This window comes from Phyllostomus discolor, chromosome 15 (assembly GCF_004126475.2).
Source record: "Phyllostomus discolor isolate MPI-MPIP mPhyDis1 chromosome 15, mPhyDis1.pri.v3, whole genome shotgun sequence".
Taxonomy (NCBI): domain Eukaryota; kingdom Metazoa; phylum Chordata; class Mammalia; order Chiroptera; family Phyllostomidae; genus Phyllostomus; species Phyllostomus discolor.
In genome coordinates, this window is record NC_040917.2 from 328,013 (window position 1) to 344,323 (window position 16,311).

The 16,311-nt window shown below is 40.1% G+C and overlaps 1 gene segment (V, D, J or C); it reads right to left on the reverse strand.

Moving 5' to 3' along the window:
* Positions 1 to 16,311, reverse strand: part of LOC114489669 — a 384,977-nt gene that overhangs the window by 58,235 nt on the left and 310,431 nt on the right. The window contains 1 exon segment of the C gene segment in view: positions 3,447 to 3,457. Coding sequence covers positions 3,447 to 3,457 — 11 coding nt within the window.

A 16,311-nucleotide genomic window follows, 5' to 3' on the forward strand; every position in this document is an offset into this window, starting at 1 on the left:
CAGCCAACACTAAGGGCCAGTTACCCACCAGTACCCCTCCAGGCACAAGGACAGTGGCAGCTGTCCTCCTGTTCCTGGGTCACATGGCAGGTGCTTGTGAGTCAGACAAATGATCCTCAGTCCCCAGTCCAAGACCACTGGAAGAGCCTGAGGGCTAAAAGGGCACAGGTGAGGGTCCTCAGCCCCAGGGGACCCCAAGTGGAAAGGAAACAGGCCTGGGTGCATGTTTTGCTTGTAGATGAGGGTGCCATGCAGCTGAGCACAGGGAGGCGAGGGAGTATCTCTCAGGGGTCAGGGCGGGATCCTCTCAACACCCAGGGGCCCAGATGGGTGGATGGAAGGTCTTCCTTCTAGAAAGACCCCAGGTGTCACTCAGCAGAGATGGATGGCTCACAGAAGATGACCTTGCACACCAGATGTCTTAGGGGAGAATTTCTACTTGGTGACATTTTCTCCATGCATGGTATGGTGCCAGGTCTCTTCTGGCTCTTTGTGGTGCAGCCCCAGGTAGCCACCTCCTCAGCCAATATGTCCTGGGACCTGAGGTCCTATCCTCTGTGCTTGAGTGCATGTGTGCTGTCCCCCCAGGTAGCTGAATCCACAGCTGGAGCTGGACATGTCACCACTTCCCAGCACATGAAAGAGCCACTGTGGGTCAGCAACTGGTGTGGGACACACTGTCCACTGGTGGCCCTGGGCAAAGCTGGGCCACTGCTGAGGACCATGGTGTAGGAGTCTTCTGGGGTGCTCCAGTATGTGGGCTGAGGGTGTCTCATGGAATAGGACAGTGCAGTGTCCCCAGCTGCACCCATGGGAGGCCCAGGCCCCTTCAGGCCCTGGTGCACCCCCAATGGAGCCCCCATGGGAACAGCTGTGGGGCCTCTGCCTGCAGGCAGGTCCTCAAACCTAAACCATCCCCAGTGGAACCCTTGGGTGCAACTGCAGATGCATGACCTGGAGGCCCTCATGGCAGCCCTACAGCCCCACCTGGGAGCTTCCAGCTGAGCTGGGAAAAAAGGCTCTGGATGTGGGTGGGAGGTCGATCCCTCATGTCACCCTTTGGTGACTGATCAGGCTGGGACTATGCCCCCCCAACTGTGTGCATGGAGATGTTGAGAGCCAGGTGACTGGTCACAAAGGTGACACCTGCACTGCAGGAAGCAGCAACTAGAAACTGCAGCCCCTGTGGTAACAGAAAGTTCTGTGTCAACAGCACATGCCATGGTTCTCTGGCTGTCATAGACTATGACTCTCACCCTTCCAAATGCAACCTCCAGGAATTTGTGACAATACAGGGAACTGCCATTACTGTGTAGGCTGGGACCCTCCCCGGTGCATCCAGGAAGGTGTCAGAGGGAGTGTCAACAGAAGACCTCTGCCAAGAATGTGGTCAGTGAGGCAAAGTGATCTTTTTGAGGTGCACTTGAGGGTTGTCCTTGGGTGAATGAATGCCTTCCTAGCTGCCCTCTTCTTCAGAGTGGCCACAGACATACGAACAATCAAGATGACTGTAGTGAAGGAGGGGACATAAAAACTAAGCAGCTTTCTGACCCCTGTGCAACTATAGGGAACACAGAGGAAACATCTGTAGAAAATCTCCACAATCAGCTGTGGAACCAACACACACATTACTCCATGTGCACAGGGGTCCTGCCATACATCATGGGGGTACAAGAAGCATGGGCGTTTTCCCACTAGCTCTCTGAAATGAAGCTTGAAAACTGCATGATGGTGTCTCTACAGCTTTGTATGCTTTTCAGAGCCCTCCCTGGGCCTGAGAATCTAGCCTGGTGGGGAGACCTCTTCAGCAGATGGTCTGGCCTTGTGGTCGCTCATCCCAGGATTAGGAACCACTGGTCACAGGTCCCTGTAGTCATGCTCCTGAGGACTGAGTGCACCCTCAGTCTGTGGGGAGTCACTTCTTCTCTAACAAACCAGTTTCAGGGTGACAGGGCTTCCCCCAACCAACCCGGCCTGCTCCCCACGGGTGTGACTGTGAGTGGTGGGGTGAGAGCGTGGTTGACTGTGCCTAGTGACACCAGTGCCACCCTGGAGAGCACACGTCCTTGTGCCAAGGCTGTGATTCTTCAGTGGCATTCAGTTTGAAAGGAGGCAGTGTAGCCATCAGTGCCTCTGGCCCTCCAAGGAAGCCCAGGCATGGTCGTGCCCCCCACCTCACCTGTGCCTCTCAGAGAAGTTCAGTGAATGGTGAATGCAGGCTGAGCCATGGGAGTGCCAGACACCATCCTCACAACAGGCCTGTGGGGCTGGAGAGCCAGTCTCCCTTGATATCTAGAGAGTTCCCAATAAAATAGTGCTTCGGTCCTGGCTTCTGTTGCTCACAATAGCATATAAACCAAAAGGTCACCAATTCTGGTATGATTACCAGGCATGGCACATGCCTGGGTTGGAGCCAGGTTCCTGGTGGAGGCGTGCAAAAGGCAGCTGACTGATGTTTTTCTCTGTCTTTTTCTCCATCCCTTTCCCCTTTCCAAAATATGAAATAAAATATTTTAAAAATGGTATTTTACAATATAATGTGAAATAAAAATTTATTTCACATTAACATTTAAAGTTACATATTTCCTCCATGCAATACAGGCATGTCCTGTGTAATTTAAAAGCTAAAGACTACCACAAATGCAAGGACCAGGGGTGTATGTTAGGGACAGACATGTCTGTCTGTCTGCCTCTCCAGTCATTAGCTGATTTTAAAAGCTTTGCTGGAGAAAGGAAATGGGTCTCTAAGGAGCTGATATACTCCAAACTGGGTAAAGTGCCTCGAGTGCAGAATTATGAGCCGCCGGCACCATCACTTGTGTTATTTGTACCACCTGGGATTCCATAGAAATCAATAGGAGCTACATAGTGGCAGGCACAGCTCAGTGACTAAGTAAAAGCCCAGTTCTCATGTGTGGGATTTGGAGGAAGATTGTGGTGTTTTGGTTAGTGGATTTCTGTGTTTATACTATTTCTTAAGTTTGAAAGCCATAGTCACTTATATTTGGGATGTCTTCAAGAGGTCTTGTCTGTCTAAAGTGAAAATTTTGAGATCAGGGAAAGATGGCAGCAAGGTAGGTGGGAATGGAGGCCAGTTCTCCCTGTGCCCAGCTGGAACATCTAGCTGACCTTCTGAGGAACAAAGTGAACAGCCAATGGAATCACAACTTATATGAGGTTTGGAGGCCAAAAATTTTAGAAGACATTAAAAAACAGATGGTGAGGAGATTGTACTTGGATGGTCAGGTCCCTGGGATCTGTGCAGGGACCTTGGCCATTGTGGTACCTGGTCAGGTGCCTGCCATAGGATATAGGGAGGAGAGTTAGATGACCAGCTCTCTCCCCTACCAGAGCAGAGAAGACAGCCTGGCACCAGGAGGGACCTGGATGCTGGATATTGTTGGGGGGAATAGAGACAAAATGGAAGACACACAGAGGCAGTATATATCCACTGGGGCTGTAGGTGCTGACACCAGGGAAACTGGGGTGCTGGGCAACACCTGGAGAAAGGAGGTATTGGCCATGTCAGATCCTGACTCGGACAGTCTCCGGGCTGTGTTAAAGCTCTGCATTTGTTAAGAAGGGTGGGCAGCTGCTTTGTAAGGAACTCTTGAGCAGAGGCTGGCTCGCCCCAAGGGTGATTTGAGCAGCCTGCACCAGAGACTGAGTGGCTGAGTGGAACAACATGCCTAAACTTGAATCGTGCTGCACACCCACAAACTGAGTAGCTTATTTGAGCCTGGAAGCTCACAGAGGACCTGGGTTGAGGCAGAGCAACTGTGAATGTTGTGGCCCAGACCTGATACCCATCCTCTCAAAACCATAGGAAGGTAAACCCCAGGACCCTGTTCCTATAGCATCCAAGAAGTCCAGCAGAACTCACTGAATGGGTTTAAAGTAAACAGGCGGATTTTTTCTTTCCTCTATCTTTTTTTTCTTTTTAGCTTCCCCTAAGTGAGACAATAAGACATGGAGTTACCAAAGGTCCAGAGACAGATCCAAAGGGGGAGGACAAGGCGAACCCCCAAAACTGAGAAACAGAGACAAACATTACTTTGCTATCCCACAGAGCTGGCATTTAATTGTTTATTATTTATTATTATTTCACTATTTTTACCACTTTTGTTTTATTAGTATTTTTTATTTCTCTTCCATATGTTTAGTTTTCCTTGTTTTATTTATCTGTTTAATTGCATTGTTTGACTGGTTTTCCTTATTCTCTCTGTATTGTATTTTAATTTTCCTTCTTCACTTCACTTGTGTTCCAGTAACACACTACTCTTGATCAGGTATTTTCTATTCTGGTTTTCCAAATCATATATTTCTTGTCATATTATTGTTGTTCCAGTTCTGTTATAAATAATTGTTGTCCCATACAATTGTACACACTATACAGCAACCTTCCCTGATCTTAGCCCACTTCACTTCAATCCTGAGCATTATTATTGTTGTGGTTAACTCTATTCTCCCTCACACTACACCTACTTTCTATCCTTTACTCTCACTATATCTCATCATCTAACCTTTCACAAGAGCTCTGTTTTCTGGATTCAGCTCACAATCCTCCTCCCATATAACAAGAGTCTTATCTCTTTCACCTTTCATAAAAAATGGCTAGTAGAGTAAAATATCACAGTAAACACTATATTTATCCAAAGAATCTCCTATCTCTTTCCTACTTGCTGATACTTTAAATCCCATAAAATACTCTCCGACTGTCTTAATCCATTTTGCTTACCCCCTACCACTGATCACATACAAGAATAGATGGGAGATGTGAACATCAGTATACCTGCCAGAGGAGAGGACACACCAACAAAGGAACCACCGAAAGGTAGAAACCCAAGTACATTAAAAGAGACCACGCAAACAGAAGAAAGGCAAACCTAGAGCATCCTGACAAGGAGATCAAATAGACCATACCACTGAACCTCATAGAATTCCTACCATAGAAATTAACCCTACAAAGATAGCTAGCAAAGTGAAACACCAAGAATCACGGAAACAAACACAAAGAGTCACCTAAAATGGGGAGAAAAATATATATGCAATCACAAGGAATTGAAGACTCCCCACTGAAACCGCTAAATGAAAGGGAGGCAAGAAAACCAACACATATAGAATTCAAAATAATGGTGATAAAGATGCTCAAGGAACTCAAAGACAACTACAAGGACCTGAGTGAGAACTACAACAGTATGAAAAAGGAAATAGAAACCATAAACAAAAACCAGGAAAAAATGAACAATAAAATCTAAAAAAAAACAAAACAAAACACTAGAAGGAATTACAAGCTGACTGGGTGAAGCAGAGGATCAAATAAGTGAGCTGGATGACAGGTGGGAAAAAAAAAACAGAAAGACAAAAAGAGAGAGAGAGAGAGAGAGAGAGAGAAAGAGACTCAGAAGTAATGCAGAGGGGTTAAGGGAACTGCAAGACAACACAAAACCTAATAATATCCATATAATGGGGATACCAGAAGGGGAAGAAAAGCAAGGGCTAGAAAACCCATTTGAACAAATGATGATGGAAAACTTCCCTAATTTGCTGAGAGAAAAGATCACATAAATACAGGAAACACAGAGAGTCCCAATCAAGAGGAACCCAAAGAGGCCCACTTCAAGACACATCAACATTAAAATGGCAAAATTCCAAGACAAGGAGAGAATCTTAAAGGCACCAAGGGAGAAACAGGAAGTAACATACAAAGGAGCCCCAATAAGGTTAGCAGCTGACTTCACAATGGAAACACTCCAAGCCAGAAGAGAGTGGAAAGAAATATTCCAAGTAATGAAAACCAAGAGCCTGCAACCAAGAATACTCTATCCAGCAAGGCTCTTGATTAAAATGGAAGGCCAAATAAGGAACTTCCCAGACAACAGAAGCCTCAAAGAATATACCTCCTCCAAACGAGCTCTACAAGAGATGCTAAAGGGACTGCTTGAAGAAAAGGAAAAAAAAAAGAGAGAGAGGGACACAGGTACGAAAAAATGGTAATGAATAAGTACCTATCAATAATAACCTTAAATGTAAATGGATTAAAGGTTCCAATTGATAGACAATAGTGGAATGAATAAGAAATCATGACCCACACACATGCTGCCTACAAGAGACCCACCTCAGAACAAAAGACATACACAGACTGAAAGTGAAGGGCTGGAAACAAATATTCCAAACAAATTCACAGAAAAAATAGCCAGGGTAGCAATACTCATTTCATACAAAATAAACTTCAAAACAAGGGCCATAAAAAGAGATCCAGGAGGCCACTTCATAATACTCAAGGGAAGAATTCATCAAGAAGACATAAACACTGTAAATATATATATATATACCCAACATAGGAGCACCCAAATATGTAAGAAAGTCTCAGAGGACTTCAAGAAAGATATTGAAAAGAAAAAAAAAAAACACACAACTAAAGTAGGGGATTTTAACAACCCACTGTCAATGATGGACAGATCTTCCAAACAAAATATAAACAAAGATATTGTGACATTGAACGATGCCCTGGATCAAATGGACTTCACTGAATATAAACAAACAAACAAACAAACAAACAAACAAACAAACAAACAAATATTATATATATTTATATAATATATCATCTCAAAGAAGCAAAATACACATTGTTTTCAAATGCACATGAAACACTTTCAAAGACAGACCACATGATAGGACACAAAAAAAGCCTTGATAAATTCAAAAAAATTGAAATCATATCAACTATTTTCTCTGACCACAAGGGACTGAAACTACAAACCAACATCAAAGAAAAAATTTAAAAACACTCAAACTCATGCAAATTGAATAGCATGCTATTGAACAGTGAATGGGTTAAGAATGAGATCAATGAAGAAATAAAAAAAAATTTCTGGAAACAAACGAAAATGAACTTACAACAACCCAACACTTATGAGACACAGCCAAGGCAGTCCTGAAAAGGAAGTTCATAGCGATACAGGTATACCTAAAAGAGACAGAAACATTTCAAACAAACAACCTAACTGTATGTCTACAAGAACTTGAGGAACAACAACAAGGACAGCCCAGAGCAAGTAGAAGGAGGAAATAACCAAGATCAGAGCAGAATTAAATGACATAGAGACCAAAGGCATAATTCTAAGGATCAATGAATCCAGGAGCTGGTTCTTTGAAAAGATAAACAAAGTCGACAAGGCTTTAAGCAGGCTCATCAAGAAAAAAAGAGAGAGGACCCAAAAAAACCACAATCAGAAATGAAAGAGGAGAGATTACAACTAACACAGAAATACAAAGGATTGTGATAAATTACTACAAAGAACTGTATGCCAAGAAATTTAAAAACCTAGGTGAAATAGACAAATTTCTAGAAAAATATAATCTTCTAAAACTCAATGAAGAAGAAGCAGAAAGCCTGAGCAGACTAATAACGACAGAAGAAATTGAAGCAGTAATCAAAAAAATCCCAACACACAAAAGCTCTGGACCAGATAGTTTCACAGGAAAATTCTACAAAGCACTTGAGGAAGAGCTAACCCCTTTCCTTCACAGACTATTCCCAAAAATCCAAAATGATGGAAAACTCCCAAACTTTTTTTATGAAGCCAGCATCAAGATAAAGACATAACAAAGAAAGAAAGCTTCAGGCCAATATTGCTGATGAACATAGATGCTAAAATCCTCAACAAAATATTGGCAAACCACATTCAACAATACATTAAAAAGATTGTACACCATGACCAAATGGGATTCATCCCAGGGATGCAAGGATGGTACAATATTCACAAATCAATAAATGCAATACATCACATAAACAAAAGCAAAGACAAAGAATCACATGATTATATCAATAGATGCAAGAAAGCATTTGATCAGGTACAGCACCTGTTTATGATAAAAACACTCAGCAAAGTGGGAATAGAGGGAGCATTCCTCAACATAATAAAGGCCATATATGAGAGACCTACAGCCAACATCATGCTCAATGGGCAAAACCTAAAAACTTTCACACTAAGATCAGGAACAAGATGAGATGTTCACTTTCACCACTTCTATTCAACATAGTATTGGAAGTTTTAACCACAGTGATCAAACAAGAAAAGGAAATAAAGGCATCCAAACTGGAAAGGAGGAAACAAAACTGTCATTGTTTGCAGATGGCATGATAGTGTACATAGAAAATCCTATAGACTCTGACAAAATACTGCTCAACCTAATAAATGAAGTTGGCAAAATAGCGAGATACAAAGTCAATATCCAGAAATCAAATGCATTTTGTATACCAATGATGAAACATCAGAAGTAGAAATCAAGAAAAAAAAAATCCCATTCAATATAGCAACAGCAACAACAAAAATACCTAGGCATAAAATCTAACTAAAGAGGTAAAAGACCTATACTCAGAAAACTACACAACACTGAGAAAGAAATCAAGGAAGACACAAACAAATGGAAATATATACTGTGTTCATGGATTGGAAGAATTAACATCATCAAAATGTCCGTACTACTCAAAGCAATTTACAGATTCATTGCAATACCTATTAAAATATCAATGGCATATTTTGTAGGCATAAAACAAACACTTCTAAAATTTATATGGAACCAAAATGACCCTGAATAGCTGCTGCAATTTTGAGAAAGAAGAACAAGGTAGGAAGGATCACAATGCCTGATACAAAACTGTATTACAAAGGCCACTGTAATCAAAAGAGCCTGGTATTGGCATAAAAACAGATAGACCAATGAAACAGAACAGAGAGCTCAGAAATAAACCCAAGTCTCTACATTCAATTAATATTCAACAATGAGGGCAACGACATAAAATGGAGTAAAAATAACCTCTTCAACAAATTGTGTTGGAAGATCTGAACAGCCATATGCAAAAGATAACACTTGATCACCAACTTACACCATACAAAAAAATGACTTCAAGGTGGATAAAAGATTTAAATATAAGCCGTGACACCATGAAAGTCCTAGAATAAAATATAGACAGGGAAATCTCAGATACTCCATGCAGCAATATTTTCATTGATATGTCATCCAGAGCAAGGGACATAAAGAATAAACTAAGGTATCTCATCAAAATAAAAAGTTTCTGCATGTTTAAAGAAAACAACATTAAAATGAAGAGTACCAACCATATGGAAAACCATATTTGCGAGTGGTACCTCAGACAAGGGTTTGATCTCCAAAATATATAAAGTACTCACATGAGTCCACTCCAAGAAGGCAAAAACCCAATTAAAAAATGGGCAAAAGACCTGAACAGACACTTCTCCAAGGGAGACATAGAGAGGGCCCAGGTGCATATGAAAAGATGCTCAGCATCACTAGTCATCAGAGAGATGCAAATTAAAACCACAATGAGATACCACTTCACATGGGTCAGAATGGCCATCATAACCAAGTGAACAAAGAAGTGTTGGTGAGGTTGTTGAGAAAAGGGGGCCATAGTACACTGTTGGTGGGATTGCAGACTGGTGCAGCCACTGTGGAAAATAGTGTTTAATTTTCTCAGGAATCTAAAAATGGAACTGCCTTTGGCCCTGAAATTCTATTGCTGGGACTGTACCCTGAGAATCTCAAACACCAATTCAAAAGAACCTATGCACCCCAATGTTCATAGCAGCACAATTTACAATAGCCAAGTGCTGGAAGCAACCTTAGTGCCCATTAGTAAACAAATGGATTAAAAAATATGGTACATTTACATGATGGAATACTATGAAGCAGAAAGGAAGAAGGAGCTCCTACCCTTTGCAACAGCATGGGTGGAACTGGAAAGCATTATGCTAAGTGAAATAAGCCAGGCAGTGAAAGGCAAATATCATATAATTTCACCTGTAAGTGGAACCTACTCAACAAAACAAACAAACAAGCAAAATATAACCAGAGACATTGAAATCAAGAACAAACTGACAGTAATCAGAGGGGAGGCAGGAGAGGATAATGTGGGAAAAGGGGGAAGGGTTTACAGGAACAAGTATAAAGGACATTTGGACAAAAGCAAGGTGGGGTGGAATTGTGGGAAGGAGGTGGGGATGTCTGAGTTGGATGGGGGAGTTAGGGGGGGAATGCAGACAACCGTACTTGATCAATAAAAAATAAAATAAAATCACATTATAAGAGAAAAAATAGTATGACAATTACATATGAACACATTTGACAATTTAGGTAAATGCAGTTTCCTTAAAAACAAACAAAAAAAAAATAGAGCTCCTCAAGGCTCAAGTACAAAGAAACAGAGAATCTCTATAGACCAATTCCTAGCAATGTAATTGAAGCAGTACTCAAAACTCCCAAAAAGACAAAATCCCAGGGCCTGATGACTTGCAGATGAAGTCTACCAAAAATTTAAATAATAATTTGTACCTTTTCTCTTCAAACTATTTTAAAAACTATAGAATAAGACTTCCAAATTCATACTGTGAAGCCAACTTTAATCTGATAAGAAAACCACAGACACAACAAAGGAAACGATTTACCAGCTAATATGCCTAACAAACACAGGTGTTACAAGTCTTAACAGACTAATAGAAAACTGAATTTATCAGTATGTTCAAAGAATTTTACATTATAATCAAGTAGGAATTATACCAAAAATACATATTGAGCTCAACTTCTCTTAAACCATTAAGATGACTTATCAAATCAAGAAAATCAAGAACTATAGTCACATGATTATCAAAAGATGCAGGAAAACCATTTGGCAAAATTCAATATTAATTTATGATTTAAAAAAAAAACTCTGAAAAATATACAATGAAAATTCCTCAACATGACAAAGGCAATATAGGATAAACCTATAACTATTATCATATTCAATTATGGAAAAAAGAAAGCTGTCTTTCTGAGAGCAGAAAAAAGAAAAAAAAATGTCCATTCTCTCCACTCTAATTCAATCTAGTCCCAGAATTTCTAGTTACAGCCTACTAAAAATAAAAAGAAATCAATGCATTTATTCAATAAGTAACAAAATAAAACTGACACTCTTTGCAGGTGATATCACAATACATAGAGAAACCCAAGAGAATCATACAAAAAAATCAAGAGAATTAATAAAGAAATCTACTCAAGTATCAAAATAGAACCATAATATGCCCAAATTTTTCACATTTGTATACACAAATAACAAAAAATCCAAAGAAGAACCCTGACTGGTGCAACTCAGTGGGTTGGGCATCATTCCACAAACTGAAAGGTGACTGATTCACTTCAAAGTCAGGGCACTTTCCCAGGTTGCAGGCCAGGTCCTAGGTTGAGGATGTGTGAGAGGCAATTAATTGATGTTTCTCTTACACATTGATGCTTCTTTCCCTCTCTTCCTCCCTCCCCCTCTCTCTAAAAATAAATAACTACAATCTAAATAAAACCTGAGGAAGAAATAGAGAAAATAATCCCATTTATGGCTGCATAAACAAGAATTAAATGTTGTGAAATTAGCATAATTAAATATGTGAAAGTCCTGCAGGTCAAAATTACACTATAATGAATACAAATTTGAACAAGATATCTAAACTATACAATATAGACAAGATACACTAAAATATCCATGTTAATACGAAAGGTTAAACTGTTAAAAATGACCAAACTTTCTGAAGCAATTTAAAGGTTTAATACACTTTGTATCAAAATACTAATTTTATTGTACTCAGAACCAGAAATAATAATTCTAAAATTCATATGGAACCAAAAAAACTCAAAATTGCCAAAACAATCTTGACAAAGGAGAATAGAGTTGGAGGTGTCACAATCCTAGATCTCAAACCACATTACAAAGTAATAATAATCACAACAGTATGTTATTTCTCAAAAATAAATCTATGAAGATTAATGGAAATAAATAGAGAACCCTGAAAAAATGCATCGCTTTTATGGATAAGTGATATATAATAAAGGATGTGAAAATATACACTGCAGTAATGACTGTCTTGTACAAGTGGTCTTGAGAAAACAGAACAGATACATGCTAAAAATAGACCTAAACACTCTCTTAAACAATATACAAAAATACACCTAAACTAAAGCCAACCCTACACAACTTTCCCAGAATTCCAGCTGACACCAGCCTGGCCCACCTCTTGTCTTTAAACTGATTGCAGATTTCCCCACATCTGTTTACCTTACAGGTGACACCATCCCCACTCACATTACTGCAATCAAACTGATGCCAGCCTCCCTTAGGGCTCCCTGCCTTCTAACTGATGCCAACCCCACCTGCCTTATCCTAAATCTGCCCCCATTCTTATAATCTCATACACCTCATTTTTTCAAAGCAGCAATACCTGAGACCACAAGTATTAAAATACACCAGTGATGTAACACACCTATTCTTGGTGATAAAGCATGGCCTGACTCACTGTGAGACCTTTAGAGAAGATGCCACAGAGAAACACTTTGGAGATTCTTACCATTTTCTAAGACTAGGTCTTATTAATGGCCTCAGCTCTTTCCAGGTTTCCACCTTAAGCCACGGTCTCTCTGTTTAGTGGCCCCTGGGCTGTGTTGCAACTGATCAAGCCTGGGGGGATCCACTCTTGACTGAGGGAGATGGAAGAAAATGTGCAGAGCCTTGGAGATGCTTGATATGCCTTTATTCAAGGCTGAGCGAGCCATGCATGTTGCAGGCTGCATGTCTAACTAGTGGGAAGCCCCTACTTGTTTAAATATGAGAAGGGATCAAAGCCAGAAAACTGCCAGGACATTACATAACATAATTCTGCACATGTGTGACCACTTCATATTATGGGGACAGTATATAAGACTCAATCTCAAGGCTTTGAGAACACTAGTTATCAGGTCCCTCCAAGGCTATGGGAACACTGCTTCCCTTAATTACCCAGACACCTGGGTGAGAAAGCCAGACTGCCTCCACTCACCGTACATGGGCTCTGTTACTAATTTCTCTATCCTCCTCAGTCTCACAGCTTTCATGCCATATTTACTAAATTCAAAATGAGAAAATGTAGCAACTCAGAAATTTATGAAATTCCTCATAGAGGATACAGTTTGATCCATCACAGAGCCACATCCACAGCATACAGTGCCTTCAAATCTACACCACTTACAAATATTATTGAAGACTAAAGAACAGCAAGCACATAGTGTGCATCTGCACTAGGGCTTTTCAAGTATAGTAACTATTGATATTCTAGGTCCAAGTATTCTTGTGTCTTGATGGCCCTCTTCTGAATCAAAGGATATTCATTAGCATTCTGTCCTCTACTCCCCCCAAAATGCTTGTAGACCCACAACTTCCATTGTAGATATAAAAGAGATATAAAGGAGAAAGAGACAAATAGAGACACAAAGAAAGATAAAATAAGAACATGAAATGAAAATAAAATGAGGAAAACTCAAAGAGTAAATAAAAATGGCATTATCTTTAAATATATCTTGTGTGTGACTTCACATCACCTTGGCTGTATATTTTGGTGGAAGATCTGGTTGCTGACCACTTAGAGGCAACACAAGAATGTGCACATCAAGAGGCAGGGCCCACTGGGAGCAATTGACAAGGCCACCCACCATGTAGGACCACAGTGAGGCACAAGGTCTGCTGTTAAGTATAACAGATGACTTTGGAGTTTATATGAAATAAATAATGTCTTTATTTAATGTCTTAATTTCAAACTCTTTAAGGAGAAGACTTAAAATTTTGGCCCAGGGCAGTATGATTCTCTCAGGATCACATTACTGAATCCCAGACCTCACCCCTTCTTATAATGTTGCCATTTCTCAGTTTTTGCATCAAACTCATGTAACAATGGCCCACAGATGGTGTAGGTTATATGTTCTATGCACCGGACAATGTCTCTAGGAATTAGTTTCTTGCATCATCTCCACTGTGCAGCTATGGTTAGTGAGGAAGGCCAGGAAGACACATGGATTATGTAGGAAACCAAATGAATCAGAAATCACAGATCTAACTCAGCTGGGACCCTGGTTTCATTACTGAGAAGTCATGGGGAGGGCTGTGTTGGAAATCTTTATATATTCATGGAGGTGTTGTAGGTGAACAGTTAAAAGTCCTTGAGAGGTTTACAGGTAAGTCTGATGAAAGGAAAAGCCCCATGGAATAGAACATTGAAGAAGTCAATTCACTTCTTTGGTGACAGAACAATACAGATGTTAAAACTCTGGTAACCAGGCACCCACATTTCTGAGACAGGCCCCTATCTAGCTTACTTGACTAAGAGAGTTGAGAGAGCAGGATGTTTTCCCATCGTCTCCAGACTGTCTTAGACTTTGGCATTTGGAAAGACTATACTAAACTGTTTCACTCACTGTAGATGGTGGCTGCAACCTCTTCTTCAAGATCTGTGGTCAGACATGAGTGTGGAGCCTCAGGTCAGTTACAGCAGCCCAGGGCAGACCGACTGAGGTAAGGTCACAACTATGATCCCATGTGGAACTCCTACCAATCCCTGACACTTCTCTTGTGTGTGTTGGGGTAGAAGGAACTGCAGGTAAATTTTCATAGATTCTTTAATGTTTCTTATCTGTGGTATGAGTTAAAACCTCTTTTTATGAACTTTCATTTATTCGTTTATTTCCTGCTTGACAAGTTAAAAGAAGCTTGTAAATTTTAACTATTTTTTCAAAGAATTCACACTTACTTTTATTAAAAATAATTTTATTTATTTTTGCTCTGATATATTTTTTTCTACATAAAGTATTTTCCTGGTTTCTTAAACAATGTGTTTTTCATATTTTCTCCTGTTGAGCAGTCCTTTATAGCTATAAATTTTCTTCTTATATATACTTTTGCAGTGTCACAAATTTAGTTAAGTTGTTTTTCTGTTTTCCTTTGTCTGAAGATAGGTTCTGTGGGAGTTTTTTTTTTTTTTTTGTTAGTCTCTTTGATGTATTGATGTTAACAAACATGTTAGTTATTCTTCACTTACTTGAGTTATTTCTGTTTTTTTTTTAAATTTTATTTTAATAGTTGTTCAAGTACAGTTTTCTGTCCTTTACTCCCATCCCAGCCTACCAACCCATCTGGCCACACCCTTCCATTTCCACACCCCCTAGTTTTTGTCCATGTGTCCTGTATATTTGTTCCTGTAAACCCTTCCCATTCTCCCCTGAAATTCCCTCCCCTCTCCCCTCTGGTCACTGTCAACATGTTCTCTATTTCAATGTCTTTGGCTATATTTTGCTTGTTTCTTTGTTTTGTTTAGGTTCCTGTTAAAGGTGAGATCATATGGTATTTGTCTTTCACAGCCTGACTTATTTCGCTTAGCACAATGCCTCCCAGTTCTGTCCATGCTGTCACAAAGGTAAAAGTTCCTTATTTCTTTCTGCTGCATAGAATTCCATTATGAAAATTTACCATAGTTTTTGAATCCATTCATTTGCTGATGGGCACTTAGGTTGCTTCCAACATTTGGCTACTGTAAATTGTGCTGCTATGAACATTGGGGTGCATAGGTTCTTTTGGATTGGTGTTTCAGAGTTCTTAGGGTATAATCCCAGCAGTGGAATTTCTTGGTCAAAAGGAAGATCCATTTTTAGTTTTCTTAGGAAACTCCATATTGTTTTCCACAGTGGTTGTACCAGTCTGCAATCCCACCAACAGTGCACTAGGGTTCCCTTTTCTTCACCACCTCTCCGACACGTGTTTGTTGCTTTGTTTTTTGATGGCCATTCTGACCAATGTGAGGTGGTGTCTCATTGTGGTTTTAATCTGCATCTCTCTAATAGCTAGCGATATTGAACATCTTTTCAAATGTCTCTGGCCCATATTTTTGTCATCCTTGGAGAAGTGTGTGTTCAAGTCCTTTGCCCATTTTTTAATTGGGCTGCTTGTCTTCTTAGAGTGAAGTCATGTAAGTTCTTCGTATATTTTGGAGATTAAACCCTTGCCTGAGGTATCATTGGCAAATATGTTTTCCCATATGGTTGGATCTCTTTTTATTTTAATGCTGTTTTCTTTAGCCATGGCAGCAATTATTGAGTAAATAAAGTACAGCACACCACATGGAGATGAAAAAAAATTGCTGAAAAAAATTTCATGTGATGGCTACACTTATAAGTCTGGTCTTGCTGTAACACAGGATGTGTATTCCATGGTCCTAAAGCTTTCCAGTCACCATGGACTTGCACCCCTCCCCTGTCACACACACCCAACTGTATTCAGTTGGAAATAGTAATGCCTTTCTCATTTTAAATCTCAGGTTTTGATAACTTTACAACATGTCCACTGGAGCCTATTTTTTTATTTTTCTTAATGATGGATAATACTTTTAGTGTAAAGTCTCATTTTTTCATGTGTATATGTTTAGAAATGCCTTTCTCTGTTCCTGTAGCAAGGTGGATGGG